This window comes from Ovis canadensis, chromosome 3 (assembly GCF_042477335.2).
Source record: "Ovis canadensis isolate MfBH-ARS-UI-01 breed Bighorn chromosome 3, ARS-UI_OviCan_v2, whole genome shotgun sequence".
In the NCBI taxonomy this organism is placed as follows: Eukaryota; Metazoa; Chordata; class Mammalia; order Artiodactyla; family Bovidae; genus Ovis; species Ovis canadensis.
Window position 1 is genome coordinate 3,381,030 of NC_091247.1, and position 22,313 is coordinate 3,403,342.

At 58.6% G+C, this 22,313-nt stretch overlaps 1 protein-coding gene across 3 annotated transcripts in view; it reads left to right on the forward strand.

Annotated features, from left to right (window-relative positions):
* The window catches only part of NACC2 (NACC family member 2), an 82,918-nt gene that overhangs the window by 26,329 nt on the left and 34,276 nt on the right, over positions 1–22,313 (forward strand). For 2 of the 3 annotated variants that reach the window (XM_069579923.1, XM_069579926.1), the window contains one exon: positions 17,075–18,017. In XM_069579923.1, coding sequence (XP_069436024.1) covers positions 17,135–18,017 — 883 coding nt within the window. In that variant the 5' untranslated portion in view covers positions 17,075–17,134. Of the gene's footprint in view, positions 1–15,334; positions 15,774–17,074; positions 18,018–22,313 lie in introns of those variants that run through there. The other variant, XM_069579925.1, reaches the window with a different exon arrangement.

The window sequence follows — 22,313 nt, forward strand, 5'->3', positions numbered from 1 at the left end:
TAAATTCTCCTCATAGCTCTTAAGTGGTGTTCCACAGGTTTTGGTGTATTATATTTTCGTTTTCTTTTAATGTGATTTCCTTGAGAGTTCCTCTCTGACATCGGATGACTTGGAGGAATGTTGCTGCTTTCCAGGTGTTTGGAGGGCTCCCTGTTGCTTTTCTGTCGCTGAGCTTCTGTTTGAGCCCATTGTGGGTGGAGAGTGCATTCTGTATGGTCCCAGTTCTTCTCGGTTTCTTGAAGTTGTTTTTCCTGGCCCAGAATATGGACTGTCTTGGTGTAAGTTTCATAGGTACTTGGAGAGAATGTGTATTCTGCTATTTCGGGGTGGATAGTTCTGTAAAGGTTGATTAGACCCTATTAGTTGATGTTTAGTTCTCGGTATCTTTGTGGATTAATCATCTAGGTCTATCATGGAGGAACCTAGCAGGCTCAGTCCATGGGGCTGCAAAGAGTCGGACATGACTCGGTGACTCTGCTGATCTGATGACGATCAGTTGTCCAAGTGAGTTTTGAAGTCCTCAACTCTCATTACGGATTTGTCCTTTTTTTTCCCCCCAGTTCTACCTGTTTGCGCTTCATATATTTTGCTGTTGTGTTGTCTGGTACACAAGTAAGACTGCTATGTAATCTCAGAGATTAATAATCCCTTGACCACTGTGAAATGTCCCTCTATGGGTCTCTGATAATTTTCTTTGTTCTGAAATCTGTTTTACTGGGTACCTTTGGGAGGTGCATGGGGAGGCATGCCACGGAGTGTGTGGGATGTTAGCTCCCCAGTCAAGGACTAGACTGGTGCGCCCTGCAGTGGAAGCGCAGAGTCTTAACCCCTGGCCCACCAGGGGGTTCCTGATCTTTGTTTTCTCTTAGGCTGGCATGACTTGTCTTTTTCTCTCCCTTTTTCTCTTTTAACATTCCGACTTGTGTTGAAAGCCGGGTGATCATCAGTGTTGTACTAGTTTCAGGTATACGGCAGAGTTATCTGCTTATTTTTGATTGTTCTGGGTCGTCCATGCTGTGCGCAGACTACTTTCTAATTGCGGCGCAGGCTTCTCATTGCAATGCTTTCTCTTGTGGAGCTCAGGCTCTCCAACACGGGCTCAGCAATTGTGGCACGTGGGGGTCATTGCCCCAGACGCGCAGGATCTTCTTGAACCGGGGATTGATTCTCCGCATTGGCAGGCGAATTCCTAACCACTGGACCACCAGGAAGTCCCTATATATACTTTTCAAACTTGCCTTTATCATTATACTTGAAGTGAGTTTCTTGTTGACAGCATATTATTGAGTCTAAAAAAAAAAAAAGTCTGCTCAATCTCTGTCTTTTAATTGGTCTATTTAGGTCGTTTACATTTAATGGAATTACTGATATGTTGGGGCTTAAATCTGCTTTTTTATTTTTTGATTCTGTTTGTTTCTCTGTTTGATCCTGTTTGTTTCTTGATTATTTCTCTGTTTTTTTCTCTTGCCTTCCAGGGGGTCACTTGAATGTTTTATAAAATTTTATTTTGATGTATCTGTGTTTTAGTAACAGCTCTATTGAGATATAATTCCATACCATGTAAAATTCAGTGGTTTCTAGTCTGTTAAGAGTTGTGTAACCATCACCACGATCAATTTTAGAACATTTTCATCACTCCAGAAAGAAACCTCATCCTTTCATCAGTCACTCTCATTTCCTCCATCTCTCTCTAACCTTCGCTGCTCCTAGTTCTTGGCAAACACTGGTCTACTTTATGTCTCTGTAAACTGCCTGTTCTGGACACTTCATATAAATGGAACCGTATAACATGCAACCTTTTTTGTCTAGTTTTCTCACTTACCATCATCTTTTTTTAAGGTTCACCAGTGTTTCATGCGTTGGAGTGGAGAAGAACCCACTCCAGTGTTCTTGCCTGGAGAATCCCAGGGACGGGGGAGCCTGGTGGGCTGCCGTCTGGGGGGCTGCACAGAGTCAGACACGAGTGAAGCGACTCAGCAGCAGCAGCAGCAGCAGCATGTTGTAGCATGAATCAGCACTTCATTCTTTTCTGTGGTGAGCAATACATCGTCGTATTGGGAGACCACATTTTGTTTATCTGTTTCCCCATTGATGGACATTTCGTGGTGTTTGCAGTTTGGGGGTGTTGTGAATAATGGTGCTGTGAGCATTCATGCGTAAGCTTTTGCATGAACATTTGTATTCACTTCTTCTGGGTAGATACCTAGGAGTGAAATTGCTTGGTCACGTGTTAACTCTGTGTTCAACCTTTCGAAGAACTGGCCGACTGTTTTCTGGAAACGGCTGTGCCGTTTCACAATCCCAGCACATCATCACCAGTTTTCATCTGCTTTTTTTGTTGTAGCCATTCCAGGGGGTGTGCGGTGCTATTTCGTGTGGTTTTAATTTGCATTTCTGTAACGGCTAACGATGTTCAGTGTCTTTTCACGTGCATATTGGACGTTTATATATCTCTTTGGAGAAGTGTCTCTTTAGACGCTTTGCCCATTTTAAGATTCAGTTATGTGTCTTGTAATTGTCAAGCTGTCAGTTCTTTAGATATTCCAGATACAAGTCTCTGGCCAGAAATGTGACTTACTGATATCCCTTCCCATTCTTAGTCTTTTCACTTTCTTGATGGGATTCTCTGAAGCACAAAATTTTAAAATGTTTATGAAATCTAATTTATCTCTTTCTTTCCCTTGGGCTTTTTGTGTCGTATCTCAGATTCCACTGTCGCAGACATTTACCCCTGTATTTTCTTAAGTATTTTATAGTCTTAGCTATACTTTCACATTTAGGTCTTTGACTCCTTTTAAGTTTTGTATATGGTGTGAGGTAAGGGTCCAGCTTCATTCTTTTACATCTGACTATCCATGAGCCTTGCACTATATTTTGAAACAATCCCCCCCCAGCCCCGACAGTTGGCACCCTTGCTGGAAAGTCAGTTGGCCATAGATGCATGGGTTTATTTCTAGACTCTCAGTTCTGTTCCACTGATCTGTATGTCAATACCAATACGTGAACCGTGAACTCCCTGATGTTCAAGCTGGATTTAGAAAAGTCAGAGGAACCAGAGATCAAATTGCCAACATCCGCTGGATCATCGAAAAAGCAAGTGAGTTCTAGAAAAACATCTATTTCTGCTTTATTGACTATGCCAAAGCCTTTGACTGTGTGGATCACAATAAACTGTCGAAAATTCTTCAAGAGATGGGAATACCAGACCACCTGACCTGCCTCTTGAGAAACTTGTATGCAGGTCAGGAAGCAACAGTTAGAACTGAACATGGAACAACAGGCTGGTTCCAAATAGGAAAAGGAGTATATCAAGGCTATATCTTGTCACCCTGCTTATTTAACTTATATGCAATGTATATCATGAGAAACGCTGGGCTGGAAGAAACACAAGCTGGAATCAAGATTGCTTGGAGAAATATCAATAACCTCAGATATGCAGATGACACCACCCTTATGGCAGAAAGTGAAGAGAAACTAAAAAGCCTCTTGATGAAAGTGAAAGAGGAGAGTGAAAAAGTTGACTGAAAGCTCAACGTTCAGAAAACGAAGATCATGGCATCTGGTGCCATCACTTCATGGCAAATAGATGGGGAAACAGTGGAAACAGTGGCTGACTTTATTTTTCTGGGCTCCAAAATCACTGCAGATGGTGATTGCAGCCATGAAGTTAAAAGACACTTACTCCTTGGAAGGAAAGTTATGACCAACCTAGACAGCATATTAAAAAGCAGAGACATTACCTTGCCAATAAAGGTCCATCTAATCAAGGCTATGGTTTTTCCAGTAGTCATGTATGGATGTGAGAGTTGGACTGTGAAGAAGGCTGAGCGCCGAAGAATTGATGCTTTTGAACTGTGGTGTTGGAGAAGACTCTTGAGAGTCCCTTGGACTGCAAGGAGATCCAACCAGTCCATCCTAAAGGAGATCAGTCCTGGGTGTTCATTGGAAGGACTGATGTTGAAGCTGAAACTCCAGTACTTTGGCCACCTAATGCGAAGAGCTAACTCATTAGAAAAGACCCTGATGCTGGGAAAGATTGAGGGCAGGAGGAGAAGGGGACGACCGAGGATGAGGTGGTTGGATGGCATCACCAACTCAATGGACATGGTTTTGGGTGGCCTCCGGGAGGTGGTGTGCTGTGGTTCATGGGGTTGCAAAGAGTCGGATACAACTGAGCTACTGAACTGAACCAATATCACGCTTCCTTGATTACTGTAGCTTTGTAGTAAGTTGTGAAATTGGGAGGTATGAGTGCTCTAACTTTGTTCCTCCTGTACAAGTTATTTTGGCTGTTCTGGGTCCCTTGCATTTCCATATCAATTTTAGAATTAACTTGTCAGTTTCTACAGAGATGTCAGCTAGGATTTTGATTAGGAGGGCATTGACTTTGTTGATCAATTGGGGGAGTATTGCCATCTTAGCAATGTTACATCTAATCCATGAACTTGAATACCTTTCCATTTATTTAAATCTGTAGTTTCTTTCAAAGTTTTGTAGTTTTCAAAGTGTAAGTTTTATACTGAAGTGAAGTAAAGTGAAAGTTGGTCACTCATGTCCAACTCTTTGCAACTCTTTCCAATTCTCTAGGCCAGAATACCAGAGCGGGTTCCTTTTCCCTTCTCCAGGGGATCTTTCCAACCCAGCGATTGAACCCAGGTCTCCCGCATTGCAGGCGGATTCTTTACCAGCTGAGCCACGAAGGAAGCCCAAGAATACTGGAGTGGGTAGCCTATCCCTTCTCCAGCGGATCTTCCTGACCTAGGAATTGAACCAGAGTCTCTTGCAGATTCTTCAGGCAGGCAGATTCTTTACCAACTGAGCTATGAGGGAAGTTTCATACTTCTTCTGTTGAATTTATTCTTAAATCATTTACGCTTTTGATATCATTATGTATGGCATTTCTTACTGAATTTCATTTTCAGATTGTTCACTGTAGATACATACAAATGCATTTGATTTTTTAGTCTATCGACCTTATATGCTGCAACCTTGCTGAACCTGCTTCTCAGTTCTGATAGTCTTTTGGTTGATTCCTTAGCATTGTCTTTGTAGAAGACCATGTTGTCCATGAACTGAGATAGGTTTTCTTTCCCCTTTCTAACTATATGTCGGTCATTTCATCGTCTTGCCTGACTTCTGTCAGTTGGACGTGGAGCTTGTGCAGTGTTGGCCTGCTTCCTTTGTTCTTATGTTGGGGGGAGGATGCAGTGTTTCGCCTTGGGGTATGACGTCACCTTTAGGTTTTTCACGCAGGTCCTCCATCAGATGGAGTGCCCCCCTTCCTAGCTGGTTGAATATTTTTCAGGTGCTGAGTGTTTTCACGTGTTGTTTATCTCTTAAGAGTTTTCAGATGACAGACGTTAGAATTGTCTGACAGGGTTTCTTTTTGTTTTGTTTTTGGGTTGTTATTGTTTTTATCTGTCAGAGGTTTTAAAGCAACACCGCAGTATTCCAGTATTACATATTCAAAACTAACATTGATGCCTGTTTGTCAGAATTCTGCAGTGTAGTTGACTTTATCACTTTATGATTTTCGTGATCTTGAGTATCACGTAGAAGTGATGCTAGCTTCTCTGGTTGAAACAGTATATGGAGTTTAGGAAATCCAGAGTAACTACTTCTCTCATGAAAAAACGTCCAGATCATGAAAGTGAAATATGCACTGGATTTATAAATCAGGACAAAGACAGCGTGTCGTCTTTTTAACCCATTATCAAAGCAGTCTGATTTGCCCAGGATTCCCCTTGATTGCAGAAATTTAGGGTATTACACGGAGATGCTTTTTGAGCTAGTGGTTTCTCTGAAAAGTGTCCCCTCCCCCTTACACGCTAGCCTCTTTAAAATATTAGAAGTTTCTTTATGTTCCAGGAACTCTGAAAACATTTGGCTTATAAAACTGCTCATTCTCTATTAGCAAGTAAGGATATAGCTCTTTAAGAGAGTCTGTAATTCTTGGATACCTTTCAGAGGTAGGAAAAAGTTCTGCCTTCAGTGTGAGGACAGGGCTTCCCTCGAGACTGGCGAGGCCACTGCTTCAGCCACAGAAGTAAACACTGTCCCCGATGCAGAAAAGGGACATGGCCCAAACCACACATTAGGACACCGGCAGACTGAGGGACTTTGCCAACAACCCGCTCGACCTGCTTCTGCAGGTGAGTCCACCTGGGCACCTGTCACGTGTAGCTGTTTAAAGACGGTAGACAGGATCCTTGTACAGATGCTGACTTGCTTCACAGTATGTGGGATCCCCCTGGTTCAGGGATAGAACCCGTGTGTCCTGCATCAGCAGGCGAATTCTTTACCACCGAGCCACCAGGGAAGCCCAGGGGTATCTTTTCTATGGAGAAAAGTCTCTGAAATTTTTCCTGGACAAAAAAATGAACGAGTGTGCGCATAGCTGGGCACAGCCTGGGCGGAATGCAAGCAGACGGGTGATTCTCCTGGACGGTGGGGGGTCCTTGTCCTGGGACAATCCCCTGGATGGCCCCTGTGATGGCGAAGGGTCAAGCATTCGACATTGTGCTTAATTTCCAAGCTTTTGATAATTCTCTGAACAGTCTGCCGTCCACCTGAAATTGATGTTCATGTGTCCCCGTGGGCTCGCCCCTCACCCGCTGCCTGCCCGTCACGGGGCTGGCACAGCCTCACCATCTGGCCTTTCCTGACTGGGTGGCATTGGGGCCGGGGGCTGGGGTGGTCTTACAGGAGCAGGTGCGGCAGGGACTCTGCCCTTCCCGCTACCTCCAGCCTCTCCTGCAGGCTGAGGTGACGCCTCCATGGCCTGCCCACCGCCCATGAATGTCAGCCTCTTGCTCTGTAGGGCGGTAAGATCGAGGGAGGCGAGCTCCCAGTAGCTGGGGATGTCAGCTGCAGGCCCTTCTGTGGTCCCGGAGATGAGCGGGGGACACGTGGCCCGCTCCAGTTCCAGCTGCCCGCCCCCACCCCTGCAGCAGGAGGCCGCCTGGCGTCCGGCAGGATGTGAGCGTGGCTTCCAGGGCCATCGGGGGCAGGCGGGGCTGGGGCGGGGCCGAGCCACTGGGGCCGCTTCCTCCCCCTGGCCCCCAGGGGAGGGTCTGCCCCATCCCGGAACATGGTGGGACCGGCGGGCCTCTTCCCCACCGTGTGTCAGCTCAGAATGCATGGGGTGACCTCAGGCAGGGGGATCTGGGGATGTCTCTGTGTCTTTCTGCCTCTCTCACACTCACGCACACATACACACGCACACACATACATGTACTTGCATGCCTGCACACACATATTCACACATGCTTATGCACACATACATGTACCCACACACATGCACACACGCACACAACACAAACATATGCATACTCGCTCACACACATGCATGTACTCACACGCACACAGGCACACACACGCGTGCACACATACAATCACGTACTTGCTTACACGTGTACTTGCATCACATACGTGTGTGCACATATACACACATTCACACACACATGCGCACACGCACAGGCACACACCTCCCCATCCGCGGCTCCCCTTTCACCTGTGCAGACCCCCAACCCCCAGTCTCTTGGCACCCACTGTGTCAGGATGCAGAGGGGGGAGGCTCTGGTGAAGGGGTGGCTGGAGAGCGGACACCTGGCCACCTGGCCGGTGGAGCGAGCAGGGGAGGGGACCCCAGAGGCCTGCAGGCTGGGAGGAGAGGCCCCGGGGCTCCTGGGGGTCTGCAGAGGCTTGGTGCCCAGCTGTGCCTTTGATGTGTTTTCCTCAGGAGCTGTCTAGCCATGTGTCCTGACAACTTTAGGCGCGGATAAGCTGGTAAGCCTGCAGGACGACTCTCGACCTTGGAGGCCAGCAGGCCTGGGGCTCTCTGCCCTTCACCTCGGCCAGCCAGCTTGTCCTGGGGGCCTGGCCTCACCTCAGGGAGAGAACGTGCCGTCTTGACATGCTATCAGTAGTGACTGGTGATCTGCGTTCCCGGGCCATAAAGTCGGGTATTTGTATGTGTTGCCTTTATTTTTCGTAGAGGTAATTGCCTTTTGCAGCCCTGCCGTGGGCCGCGGCTCGGGCCTGCAGCCCCAGGTGCGCTGGACTGCCCTCCTCACGCAGGATGTGCCTGCATCCCCGGAGCACTTTGGGGAGATCTGGTTTGTGGTTGAGATTCTCACGCTGGAGTAGGAGGAGCTGGAGCTGACTGTGTTCAGCTTTTATTTGCCCCCCAGGATTCTGACTGCATTATCCGTATTTCCTTTAATTTGTGGGATTTCTAGTAAATGGGCTTAAAAATAGGTCTGGGCATGATGCCAGGCAGATGCGGGCAGCAGGCGTCTCTGCGTCTCGTTAAAGGCAGTGGGGTAACCCCCGTGTCACCCGGGCCTGGGCGTCCTGCAGGCTCCTCGGGTGGCCTTCCCATCATGCTCCAGGATGGGCACGGGTGTGCAGCCCTGGGCCCCGACTCCAGGCTGCCTTTTGGGGGCCCGGGACTGGGCTGAAGTTGTGCTGAGTGCCAGTCTGTCCCCTGGGGCTTCCCAGAAAGCTGGGGGCCAGGGTGAGGGGTGGGAGGCAGATGCCTGCCCTGATGGAGGCTGGGTCACCTGCCTCTGGCCCTGCTCCTCCTGGGCTCCCCCGTCCAGGTGACCCTACTGTCCCAGTTGCAGAGACCCTGAGATCTGGTGTCAGGGCCACCTGTGGGGGTCCCGGACGCCCCTCTGGTGCCCACCCGTGGTGGCAGGGGCTGACAGGCTCTGAATGGCCCTGGGCATCTGCTCTGAAGCCCTGCTTTGCGTCTCCCGCAGATGGGACTGGGCCCAGGGGGCAGCGCCACGGCCGCCCCAGGCCTCTCCTGCCCGTGGAGGGCTGGGGACCCGCTGTCCCCTCCAGCCCTGTCCCCACGCCCTTCCGTGGCTTGATGCTCTGCCTGCGATTCCCGGCTGCCCAGTTCTGTTCCCCCGAGCGGGCCTCGCCTGGGGCTGGGACACATAGACTGACTCCTCTGCCGCGGAGGCAGGTTCTTCTGTAGAGCTGGTAGGGTGTGGAGGCAGGGGGAGCCCGGGATTGAGGGGTCGTGGGCCCTGTGTGGGGTGTGGGGCCAGGGGGCCTCAGGTGTGGGGGTGCAGGGAGGCTCTTTACCAGAACCCCTCAGTGGGGCAGGCTGGCCGGCCTTGGGGCAGGGCTGGGGGGGGTTCCCTAAGGTGCCACGGGCATGTCCCCGGCCCCCTCGCTGTCTCTCTGCTTTAGGGCCACGTGGGTGAGCCTGGCTCAGGAGTGGCCTGGGACGCCGCTGCCTAGCTCCAAGCCAGGGGTGGGCCTGGACCCCTGGTACACCCGCAGCCACCCAGCCGGGAGGGTGGAGGTGGGGTGCATGCTCCGTGGCCCCCATCTCAGTGTAATTGCTGCCCCCCGCCCCCCGCCAGTGGCTGATTTAGTATTTCTGTGTCGGTCTGATTTACATTAGATTTTTAAGCATAATTAGAAATGCAGGAGAGCTTTGTGTCTTACCTCGACTATTTATGGCATGATATGCAGATGAAGAGAGCTATGAATATTAAAGACCGGAGTGTGTATGGAGGCGCTGTTGTTAATGAGCTGGGTGACCGGCCGGCCTGGCGTGCTTGCCCCCCACCCGCCCGCCACCCGCCACCCAGGCCTAGCTGCTTCCAAGACCCCTGCCGGCCCTCCGAGGGGACGTCGAGGTGCTGTGGGGACCATGGTGGGCGGCCACAGCCTGAGGCCCGGCTCCCCATGCCAGGCAGCCCTTGCTCTCAGTCCGCCCCCACCCCCCGGACCCTGCCCTGTGCCCTCGAGCCTGGGCACCTGGGGAGACCCTGCTTCAGCCCACAAGGGAGGAGAAGGTGCCGTCTGCAGGCGCAGAGCCGGCTTTCTAAGTTATTAAACGATGCCCGAGGGGGACACTCTTCAAGCTTATGGTATTTAAATTACAAATACGGGTGGGAGAGATTGTCAGCTCTGTTCTAAACACTGCTTCATTCTTCACAAGCCTTCTGGACCCGTCGGTGGCTAGTGAGCGCTCGGTGGGACACAGGCGTCCAGGTGGGCTCCTGGCCAGGTGGCCCCTGTCCTCCTGCTGGGCGCCATTGCTGTTTCTTTAGGTTCTCACCCTGTTTGTTTGGCTCCCGACCCCCGACCCACACCGAAGTCGAAATGTCCGGCGGAGGGTCAGAGGTTGGCCTGTTGGTGGCAGGAAGTCACCCTCCCAGTGGCATGTAGGATGGAGCTGGGCCACCAGACCCCTATTCTGGACCCTGGTCAGAGCCCACCGCATACGCCACCTGCTGTGTGGCACAGGGCCCTGCAGCCCACCCAATGGTGCGTCCACCCCGTCCCTGCCTGGCCCCTGGGGTCCCATAGCCAGTGGGGCCGATGAGGCCCCTGCTGTGGGTGCCCAGTCCGGTGCCCTGGGCCCCCAGGGGGCTAGGGATCATTCTGGAGGGCCGGCCAACTGCGCCTGCCCCTCTCTCTGAGGGCCGGCCCTGCCTCCTGGGGCGGCAGGGGAAGGGCTGGGAAGCACATTTCTGAATTTGCGGATTCTGGCAGGCTGCCCTTCTCTGTTTGAGAAAAAAAAGCTTCCAGGCAAACATTTGTTAGTGCAGTTAAAACCGGCTTTTATGCTTGATGCCGGTCCAGGCTGTGGTCTGGGTGGAGGCTGCCCAGGTGCCTGGCGGAACCCAGGAGGCCTCTCGCCTCTGCCTGTAGGGCTGGGGTGCGGTGACCTGGGGTGGGGGTGTGTTGGAGGTGGAGCCACAGCCGGGGACCCACATGACCCTGAGGTTTTGGAAGCCTGTGCACCCCCTCCCCTGGGCACTGGGGACTCTCAGACTGCCAGGCACAGAGGCTGAGGTCAGAGTCTCTGCTCTGCAGCAGAGTCCTGGGGACCAGGGGCAAGTCCAGGCCTCAGTGCCCAGTGTCCAGTGTCTCTGCCCAGCAGGGTCACCCCTTCCCACCCCTGCCCAGTGACCTAAGTTGCCCAGGATGAGGGGTTTTGAAAGCAGGCAGCTGGTGGGTGGGTGATCAAGTGTAGTCCCGGCCGGAGGCCTGGGCAGGAAGGTCACCCTTTGAGTGCCCCGGCTTCCTCACCCGCACCCACTTGGAGGAAATAGGGCTGGGAGCCGAGCACACAGGTGGAGACCAGGGGGAGAGGCTCCTGGCAGCTGACACCCCACCCGGAGCTTTGCTGCCCTGCCCTGGCCCTTCCATTAGCAGCCCCGTGGCGGCCCAGCCCTGCCTGGGGAGGTGTTAAAAGTTTAATGCAAACCTGAGGCTCACACTGAGTGGGACCTCACCCACCTCTTGGGGGGCTGGCACGCCTGACTGAGCAGCCTTGCTTCACCCGGGCACCTGGGCCTCCCAAGGGTCAGCCCCCAGGCCGCTTCCCCCTTGCCCCTCTGAGAAGCAGAGCATCAGCCAGGGACTGGAGCTGGAGTGTCAGAGAGCCGGCTTACTGGAGACTGGGCTGCAACGGGGAAGCCAGGCCGTTGCTCCAATGGCAGCTGGCCAGGAGGAGCCCTCCCCTGCCCCCCACGCTCTCCTGTGGCCTCTGGGTGGAGACCTGAGTGTATTCCTGGGGCCCTGATGTGCCCACGTGTGTTCGTGCTGACTCAGGAACCTGCCTGCCGCCCTGCAGGACAGACGTGGTCCTGGCGGACATGGCCACTGGGGCCTGGCCCTGACTCTACAGTGCCCTGCCTTCCGGTCGCCAGGCCGGCTGCCCTCCCACCCCCCGCCGAGGTCCTGAGGTGCAGGGCCTGGAGGCTGGGCAGTAGGGCTGCCAAGGGGATGGGCCCTGGGCTGGGGGCCGGAGGTGCTCCTTTTACTGCTTCCAGAATGTTCCTGGCACACCTGCCCCCCCCTCCCCTGCAGTGGGTGCCTTTAATGGCTGTGCATTTGCCAAGGTCCAGACCTCTGATTAGATTGGTAAAATTAAATCCTGCAAAATAATTTTTATTTAATGTAATTTATCTCGCCTCCCTTTCCCTCACTGGTAGCGATCCTGCAGAAATGAAACGGTGCGTTCCTCCGCCGTGCCCCTGCTGCGGGAGGCTCTTTGGGATCTGGGGTGGGTGAACTCCGACACCGCCGCCCCTGGATACCCCTTCGGCCCCCGTGTGCGTGTGTGTCTGCACTCTTGGGGCCCGTACCCCCGCGTCCTTCTCTCGTCCATCTGGGGGCCACACTGCCTGCAGGGTGCCTGGTTGTGCTCTGGTGGACAAGCCGTCGTTCCAGGTCCAGCTCTCAGCTGAACCTGAGGGAGGGCTCACAGAAGAGAATCCCCCCCGCCCCCCACTTCTTCCTTGGGAGCTCTTGGGGTCTGTGTGGAGTGGGACCGCCCCCCCAATACTGGCACAGCTGCATGGGCTGGACTCTGGCTCTGTGGTGTCAGCTGGGGTTTCCCAAAGCAAGTTCCATTCTGAAAGGCATTATGAGGGGGAGGGCTCCATGGCGCAGTGGCTTTGAGGGCAGCCGGGATGAGAGAAGTTCGGGGTCTCGGATGTTCCCTCCACGTCTTCCGAACCTTCTGTAAGTAGCCAGCCCAGGAGTCCGGCTGTGAAGGGAAGAGAAGAGGAGGGGAAGCTGAGGCACAGAAGGAAGAGGCAGTCACGTGGGGGTGGGAAGGGGAGGCCGCCTGGGTCCCCCGCCTCTCTCTCCTCTGCCGCTGCCCGCAGGCTGGCCCTGGGCTTGTCCTGCTTTCTTGGCCTGGGTGTGTAAACCAAGCCTTTATTTTATTCTTTTCTCCTAAAGTTCAGCTTTGTTCTCGCTCCGGCTGAGGCTTCTAAGAAAGCAACCTGAAACCAGCTCGGGCTGGGCTGTCTGTCCCGGGCTGGGCGGCTGGGGCAGCCGCCTCACCCTCGCAGGTGGCCTGAGGACACGGCAACAGCAGGGCTGGCTGTCCCCGTCCCCGGGGACCAGGCGGCCTGTCACCTCACAGGGGAGAGCAGTGGCCCCTCTCTGGGCGAATGGTCTGGCCGCAGCCCCCGGGGGAGGCCCACGCAGCAGAGCTGGGGTGGCGGGGGCGGTGGGGGCGGTCCCAGCAGGGAGCGTCACCAGATGGATTTTACACATTGCTTGTGCCAGGCTCCAGCTGGGCACTTGCTAATAACGTTGTCTCCCATGACCCTGCGGCCGCCTTAGGAGGGTGATCCACCCCCATCCCGGGTGGGCATCCTTTGCTAGATAGAGGCCACGGCACCTGCGTTCGAGGTGGCCCAGCCCATGGGGCAGTGCCCAGTGGAACCGGGACATGCTCTTGAAGGGGACAGCTCCGTAGGCTGCACCCCGGCCCCTGCTCTCAGCTGGGGATCTGGCTGCTCCCTGCCCAGCCCTGGGCAGTTGAGACCCTCTGGGGCTAGTGCCCACTGTGCCTCTGCAGCCTCTGCCCACCCCCGCCAGGCTAGGTCACCGCTCCCCTCTCACGGCACAAGAGCCCCATCTAGCTCAAGAGACCCCTTGGGAGTCTCCCAGCAGTGGGTGCAGGGGGCTATGTGGGAGGCCCGTCCCCACTGCGGTGTATGTTCCTGGGCAGCACAGCCCGTCCCTTACTTAGCCCTCCCTGGCCATTCCCAGCACGGGGTTAAATGCCCATCAGGTGTCGGGCAGACCCACCCCAGCGTCACCAAGCTCCTGTGTGGCACCTGGAGGACTTCCCTGTGGAGGTGGCACCTGCAGGTGGCGGGGAGAGCTCGTGGAGGGCGTGCCTCTCTGCGTGTCCCTGCCCATCACGGGTCCTGCTGTTCTTTGACCTGAGTTTCCCCCTGTTGCCCCAGGTTGGCTTCCTCTGTGCCCAGTCTGCCCCGCTTTCTGTGGCTGGGTGGGTGCGGGGGGCTGTGCCTGCGACCCCTCACTTGAGGCCCCAGCCCTGTATCTTGGGGCCGGTGGACTTCACCTAGGCCCCAGCAAAGGGGGACCACCAGGAGGACACCGGGAGCCCAGTCCGGGGGCGCCTGGCGATGCTATGGACAGGGGGGACACGTGAGCAGAGGTGTGCAGACATGGGTGTCTGTGTGGACCCGCGATATGGCTGCGGCCCAGATGCAGAGGCCGCCAAGGGGGCTGACCGCGCGGGGAAGAAGGGTCCTCAATGCCTCGCCAGGATGCGGCTGCCCCACTTGAGCCTCGAGCTAGGGGAGGCCCGGCCGGACCCCGCTGTCCTCGGCCCACGTGGCCCCCAGGTCCCCAGAGCGCCGAGTGGGCGCCGTTTCTGTGAACGATGCCCACACGGGCCTGCGTCGCCCTCACCCTGGAGTTGTCACAGGCCCCACACAGGATGCGCAAAGCTGCCTCTGCGGCTGCTGCTCCCTGGGCGGGCTCCCCACACCTGGACTTCCTCCTGCTCTCCATTCGGCGGCTTTTCCTACGGTCTTTCTCTCTTGGAAGCCGAGCCCCGTGGGGTGTGAATGGAGAGGCGCCAGATGGCCGTTTCCTTCTCTCCGGATGCCGCGGAGGGGACCATGCGGGATGCCTCCCTGATGGCCGTGATGCTGGGCGCTGCGGGGACCAGGCCTGCCTTGGCCGTCTCCTGTCTCAGCGCAGCCCCTGCCTGCAGGCGGCCGCCCCGTGGGTGGCAGGCCAGTGGTCTGCCCCTGGGCCCACGAATCCAGCCATGCGGTGGGGCGGGCTGGGGGGCACTGTCCTCTCTTTAGCAGGGCAGGCAGCGTGCCAGGCACAGGCTCAGCGGTCCATGGACAGTGTGGGGCCACACGGGTGACCTGCCGCCTCCCCGTGCCAAGTCCACCAGGGACCAGGGCAGGTTCTTCAGAGGGCTCCTGCCTGCTGTCTGTAGCGGGCCTGGCCCCAGCTGCCAGCACAAAGCTGCACCACTCTAAGAGCTGTCCTGGCCAAGGCGGAGGGAGTTGGGGTGCCGACTGGCTCCCTGGGTGGGTGAGTGGGGTGGGGGTGTTGGGGCTGGACCATCACGGCTCCCAAGACCCCAGGAAGTGGGGAGGGGGGCACTGGGGGCGGGGCCCTGGGCCGCCTCCTCCTCCTCCTGGCTCCTCTCTCTCTCCCCCCTTTCTGCTCGTTTCCCTTCTTTCCCTCCCCTTCTGGGCTCCCCTCTCTCACCAGCTTCTGCTCTCTGTCTGTCGGACCCCCTGGCCTCCCTGCCCCCTTGCCCGCCCCAGCCACCCCCCACCCCTCCCCAGGAGTCAGGCGGCTCTGCCAGCCCAGCAGACTGTTTGGAATAGTTTAAATGCTTTGACACTCTGGCTGTACTGGGTGGCAGGGTGGCAGTTTACTGGGTAATTCATATGCAAAACTGCACTATAAATTTCCAGGCTGTCTCAGTTGCCGTGGCACCACGAAGCGTCTCCCCGCGTACAGTACAGTATTTCTGCCATCTTTGTTTGCATTGCAGTGAGTCATCAAAAGTCTGTCTTGTACCAACACCCGGAGCCGTGCATTCCTCTGGCACCAGCACTCCACTGTTTTTTAAAGCCGGGGCTGGGAGCTGGCATTTACTTCGGCTCCCAAATCAAAGGCGGCTATTCATTCCCGAGAGCTGCCTGAATGTCCGTCTGCATCCGGCCTCTTCATTTGGATGCTGCGCGCTGCCCCGGAGAGCCGGGCTGGGTGCAGCTGAGCCGCGGCCCAGCCCCGCGCCGAGACTCGCGCCCCCCCGCCCCCCTCCTCCTCCTCCTCTCCCGGCTCCTCTCGCCCTCCCCACCCCAAGGGCTCCCGCTCCGTTTGCTGCATTCCCGGAGCAGCTGGTGGCTGCGGGCGGCCGGGCGTGCGGGCGAGCCTGCCCCTGCCAGGCTGAGTGGGCAGTGCTGGGGCCACGGCGGCAGCGGCCAAAGGTAGGTCTTCCCCGCCGCCGGTGCCACCGGCCGGGCCAGCAACTTCTCCGCAGCCGGGGGTGCGGGGGGGGGGGGCGGGGGGAGGTACTGCGGGCTCTCCCCGTCGCCCCCCAGCAGCTGCCCACCTGCCCAACTCCTGTCTCCGCGCTCCGCCCTCCTTCGCCGGATGCCCGCACTTTCCTCCCGCGGGACAGAGCGGCCCTTTGTACGGGCTCTGACTGCGTGGAGTTGGGCCGGCCCTTCTCCAGCCCATCGGGCCCGGGGGAGTCTGGCTCCAGACCCCGGGGGCTGGCAGCACACCCCTGGCGGCATCTGAGCCCTCGCTGGGCCCTCCTCTGTCTCCCCCAGGACCCCTCTAGTCACCTGGGCTGGGAGCAAGCCAGCAGGGATTGGCTGGCAGCAGGAACCGGCGGGGTGGGGGTGGGGGGCCCAGGAGGGCACGCAGGTGGGGCTGCGACAGGCTCCCAACTCCAGCACTGACTGCCCCGATCCCCAGGCAACTCGGATGGGGGGGAGCTGGGTCCCGGAGTCGGACTTGCAGCTCGGGTTGGGGAGTCCGCAGTCTCCTTTGCTCGGAGGGAAGCAGAGACGGCGGAGCGACTGAGTTCTCCCTGCCCCAGCTCCCTTCTCTGGGCGCCCCCCCACCCCTGCCCGCCTCTCCAGGGGGCTGAGGGGGGCTGCTTCTCACCCTGCAGGGGCAGGACTTCCCCCCTACCCCCGGCGGCTCTCTGCATGGCTGCTCTAAGAGAAAAGGAAAAGAGCAAACCGAAACCAAAGCCTCCGAGAGGACCCCCCCCAACCCCGATCGCCGTGCTCTGGGTTCTGGCCCCTCCCTTTGCTGCTAACTTTCCTGGGAGAAGAGTTGTGCGGACAGACAGAGGCCCGCTGCCCTTGCCCCTCCGGCGCTGTGGCTGGCCGGCCTGTCCTGTCCTTCTGTGTGCCCCGTCTTCTCTCTCCAGGCCTCTCCTCCCGGGGCCCCGCCAGGACGGCGTGTCTCCGCACCTCAGGGGCTCTTGCGCTCTGCCCTGGGGTGGCATGGGGGCACCCACACAGACACCTGGTTGGGAACCCGGCTGGGGCTCCTGGGCAGCGCTGAGAGCTCTGCCAGGGTCCCGCTGCTGCTGGGTCTGCGGCCAGACCTGGTCTGGCGCGTCGTGGCTGGGGCAAGGCTGGGGTGCCCCGGAGCTGGGGACAGGGGAGGCGGGCGCTGGGGCAGAGCCGGGTGGCGTGGAGCGTGGCCCGGCCGCTGGACGTCCAGGAGCCCGACCCTGACCCCCGCGTACACGCCCTGTCTCCCGCAGATGCGCCCCACCCGGCGGCTCCCCCGCTGAGAGTCTGAGGACGCCCCCTTGCCTCCCGCCATGTCGCAGATGCTGCACATCGAGATCCCCAACTTCGGGAACACGGTGCTCGGCTGCCTCAACGAGCAGCGTCTGCTGGGCCTCTACTGCGATGTGTCCATCGTGGTCAAGGGCCAGGCCTTCAAGGCCCACCGGGCCGTCCTGGCCGCCAGCAGCCTCTACTTCCGCGACCTGTTCAGCGGCAACAGCAAGAGCGCCTTCGAGCTGCCGGGCACAGTGCCGCCCGCCTGCTTCCAGCAGATCCTGTCCTTCTGCTACACGGGCAGGCTAACCATGGCGGCCAGCGAGCAGCTCGTGGTCATGTACACGGCCGGCTTCCTGCAGATCCAGCACATCGTGGAGCGCGGCACCGACCTCATGTTCAAGGTGAGCTCGCCCCACTGCGACTCGCAGACCACCATGATCGAGGACGCCAGCTCCGAGCCCCAGAGCCCCTGCAACCAGCTGCAGCCGGCCGCCGCGCCTCCCTATGTCGTGTCCCCCTCCGTGCCCATCCCGCTGCTGACCCGCGTCAAGCACGAAGCCCTGGAGCTGCCTCTGGCCGCCGGCCCGGGCCTGGCCGCCAAGCGCCCTCTGGAGACGGGGCCCCGGGATGGCGCAGCGGTGGCCGCCGGCCCGGCAGTGGCCGCGGGCACGGCCCCTCTCAAGCTGCCCCGCGTCTCCTACTACGGGGTGCCCAGCCTGGCCACCCTCATCCCCAGCATCCAGCAGGCGCCGTACTCCCAGGGGGAGCGGACCAGCCCCGGGGCCAGCAGCCTGCCCACCACGGACAGCCCCACCTCCTACCACAACGAGGAGGATGAGGAGGACGACGAGGCCTACGACACCATGGTGGAGGAGCAGTACGGCCAGATGTACATCAAGGCCACGGGCAGCTATGCAGGTAACGCGTGGCGGGCCTGGCCTCCACCGCCACTGTGGCCTCCCGCCCACGGGCATGGCCGGGGCCCTCCAGGCACCTCCCGTGTGGGCACTGAGGCTGACCAGGCCTTACCCGTGGCCTCACAGCCTGGTGGGGAGACAGGCACGTCCCAGGGCTGGGACACCTCAGGGCGGCCACTGTGCCCGAGGCGTGCAGGGGTCAGTCCCGGCTCAGACCGGACGAGCTGGCGGGAGCTGACCCCGAAGCACCGGCAGGAATTGGGTCCCTCTTGCAAGGCCTTAGCTGAGGACTTTGTATAAAGTCGACACTGGGTGGGATGGGAGGCTCTGAAAAAGTTTAGCTGCAGCGGAGCGCCTGGGCCAGGACCCGGACTCTCTCTGGACAGGTGAAAAAGACTCTGGGCCTTGGTGGACCAGGGACCTGCCCGAGGGCTCACAGGGCACCATACAGCCCTGGCTGGCCCCTCGCCTGATTGAGGCCTCAGTTGCTCTGTCAGTGAGGTTGCCCCCTCAGATCCATCTCTGTCACCTTTGACCTCCGCCCTTTGCCCCTCCCACGTGCTTTCACCTCGAGGCTAGAGTGTCCTTGGAGCCTCGAAGTTGCGGCCAACACCCCGGGGCGGGTCAGGAAGTGCCTCCTGAGTGCAACGAGTGCCTCCCTGCTCTTGTCTCGGAAGGACTCCCACCTTTGGGATCATAAAGCCGGCACACCCTAACTTGAGACTCCTGGTGCTGCCTGTAAACTCCTCACGGACCCCGGAGAGGGTTCAGGGTTCGTGGGTGGAGGGCCCCAACATCGAGGCCCTGGTGTGTCCCCCTCTGCCTTCCGCGTTCCCCGAAGACCGGCTGTGTGCCTGGCCCGCCGCCTGGCCTGATTTGCATGCGAGGCCCGAGTCCAGTGACTGGCTGGCCGGAAGCTTGGTGCCAGTGGGGAGGCACCTCCCAGAGCTGGGCCCTGGGGCACTTCGGAGACTCTCTCCTCTCCTGAGACTGCCCGTGCCCTCGCGCCCCGATGGGGCCAATGCTGTCCGCTCCCCCTCTTCCCCGCCTGCCGCCTTCCACTCCTCCACCTCCAGGCAGGCGCAGGTCCGTCAGTCCTGGGGGAATGGGGACGGGGAGCCAGGAGCACCGGCCAACTCAGGCCCTTGGGACAGCCGGTCCCCAGCGGCCGAGGACGGGGTGGCTGGGTCTCGGCTCTGGTCTGGCCCACCTGGGCCCCTCCCGGGGTCTCTTTCAGAGCTGCAGGGGTGGCGGTGCCCTGGACAGCTCCCGTGGGCTCGGGTGTCGTCTTCCCTGGAGGGCAGTACTTTATTTGAACATGTTTTTGTCACGCATGTGTGAGTTCTGCAGGATGCCAGCACACAGACCGCCTCTATCTGGACAGGGCTTTCCTCTTCGTGGTGGAGGGAAGGGCTTGGTGTTCCAGACCCCAGGAAACCCACAAGCTCAGGTGTGGGTCAGGCCTGGGCAGCTCCCTCTGCCCACTCCCGCCCCAGCAGCCCCCAGGCGGTGCCCAGAGGGAGCTGGGGTGGCTCCCAAGCCCCTTCCCTGGGATGTGCAGCCTCTAAGGACCACCACACACACACACACACAGACACACACACACACACACACGCCGGCAGCAGGACAGGGCTCAGCGGAGGGGTCAGGGCCAAACCTGCTGAGGGCCCGGGGCGGGGTTGCCCACCTGTGGTCCTTGGAGGTGCGATGCCAAACCAACAAGGGCCCTGGTACAGCTGCCTCCCCAGGGTCTTCCCTGCTCAGCCCGCCCTGCTCTGCAGCCTCAGGCATTGACGAGTCGGAGACGGGGAGAGACGGGGCAGGGTGCTGAGGCTGGTGCTGGTGTGCGGGCAGGGCAGTAGCTCGTCTGGGGGCACCTGCTGCTCTGGGTGCACAAGCCTGGCCATCTCCTGTGATCTGGGATTTTCTGAGAGGCCAAGGGACAGTGGCCGTGGACAGCCCGGGGAGGGCTTGGGAGACCGAGCTGCCCCACAGCCTTGACTGTGCCTGGGCCCTCTCCCCAGCCCCTCTTCCCCTGAGACCACATGCTGAGTCCTCCGGGGCGGGCACGGCTCAGCAAGTCCTGCATGCCTGTGTCCCGCGGTCCCTGGATCCCCTTACCCCACACCCCTGGGGTGTTGGAGGCAGACAGGGTGGTGATGGCAAGCTGGGAGACTGGAGGGACAGTGGGCCTGGGAGCGGCCCTGCCTCCAGCTGACCTGCGAGGCTCCGGTCTGGGTGTTCTCCTCGGTGAGCCCATAAGTGGGGCAGGGAGGGGAGGGTGTTATTTCTTGGTTAAAATCTAGGTTATCGGCAGTGACGTGGCTGGCATTGCTGGGTGCCAGGTGTGCTGGGAAGAGGGTTGTGGGGCCGGGCAGGCGGAGAGGGCCCATCCCCAGTGGCAGGCTGCTCCTTGGGTGCTGGCTCCCCAGACCCCAGGCCCCCACTGTGCACTGGCTGAATCTAGGCGGGCGACGTCCTCACACCCTCCACGGGCTGCTCGATAGCCAGGTGCCCCTCTCCTGGCACCCGGACAAAGGCAGGGCAGGGCTCCAAGCTGGTGGAATCTGGAGTGTTTGAAGGTGGACTTCTGGAGCTTTTGGTCTCTCTGGAGTCCCTTCTCCTTCTTGGCCAAGGGAGAGGGTGGCCTGAGTGACCTTCAGGGGTCTTCTGACCAGCACCCTGCGTGCAGGGCCGTGAAGGAGCCAGAGACCGAAGCCCCAGCCTCATCCCCTGAAGAGCCGCTGGCAGCCCCTGCTCGCTGGGCCCCTGCTTTTAGAAATCGAGGAATGGACCGTTACAGATGAGCAAATGCATCTCAGTTCTCCAACAGCCCCCTCTGGGTTCCTGTTCCCAGCCCATGTGTCTCCTCCATTCCGGGCAGGTCTGGCAGTGCCATCTATCAGGGAGATGCCCTGGTTGATTCATCCACATCCCGTCGGGGGATGAGCCACAGAGTGGGGACCCACGCCGCCCTGGGCCCCTCCCCTGTTCTCTGTGGTCTGACCACCTTCTGGCCTGCAGGCCTGCTCTGCCCTCACTGTGCAGGTGTTGGGTCAGCAGGCAGGTGTGCTCCCCGTGGGCATCTGAGACCTGGGCGCCTGGGTATTTACACACCAACCACATACTTCCATGTTAATCCTTTCCCGGGCAAGGACCGCCTCAGGGTGTCCTGCGGATGCACGTGGACGCTGCTGGTGGCCCAGCATGGCTCTGCTCCTCCTCCGGGTCTGCCCGCTGTCCCCACGCCTGGATGCAGGGTGGACTTGGCGGTGCTCAGGAGCGGGTGCTGGCACGCGGCTCCACGTCTGTTCCCAGGTTCCGCCCACTCCGATCAGAGGCTGCACGTGGTGTCTGCGTGCAGAAGGACCAAGTCCTGCCCTGGCCCTGCCCCTGCCCGGCATGACCTGTGAGGTCAGTGTGGCCGCTGACCCATCTTACGGCTGGGGGGCCAAGCCTGCGATATCCACCCCTCTACACAGCGGGGCGTCTCTCCAGCAGGCCCCCGGGCTTCCTGGCAATCACTGCTCCCACCCGCAGCTCAGAGCCCACAGGAGCTCACTTGGGGGTCCCGCTAAGAAGGGAGAAGATGGGGTTGGTTCTGCAGGCCCCCTGCCGACCCCCCACACTGCCTCCTGGCCTGGGGGCAGGGGTATCACCCCATGAGAGTGCAGCAAAAACCCCGGCTTGTCTAGGGTGGGGGGCCCTGCCTGGGTCGGGGGGTCCTCTCTCTTTTGAGGTAGCATCCTGGCAGCTCAGGTGAGAGGGGGCCCAGCACCAGGGGTCTGTCCTGTTGTGCGCCCCAAAGGCTGCCCTGGGGGCCAGCCAGCACCCCCGGTGTCATCTGAGATTGGCCCCTGAGGGCCTCCAGGGGTGGCCTCCCCGGCCCCCTGCAGTGTCCCATTTAACCCTCACCACCCAATGCCCTGAGATTTCTTCTTAAGCCAGTTTTATTGAGGTGTGACTTACATACCCCAGTGACACGGGTATGAGATGTACCCATTTGAGACCAGCTGTGGGGCCGTTAGCACAGTCAGAGAGGATGTGTCTCTCACCCTGGGGACACTCACACCTCTTTGTGGGTACCGCCCCCCCCCGCCAGCTGCAGGCAGCCTGAGATCTGTTTTCTGTCCTCTGGGGACGTTTGTCCGTCACCTAAACCTTCAGGCTGTCCGCACTCCAGTCTAGCTGTAGCATCAGCAGAGAGACTCTGAGACTCGCCTGTGCTGGGGGGCAGTTCTGCCTTACCCTTCCCACCTTCTGTTTATGTAAGTGTTTACACAGAATAAAATGTGCC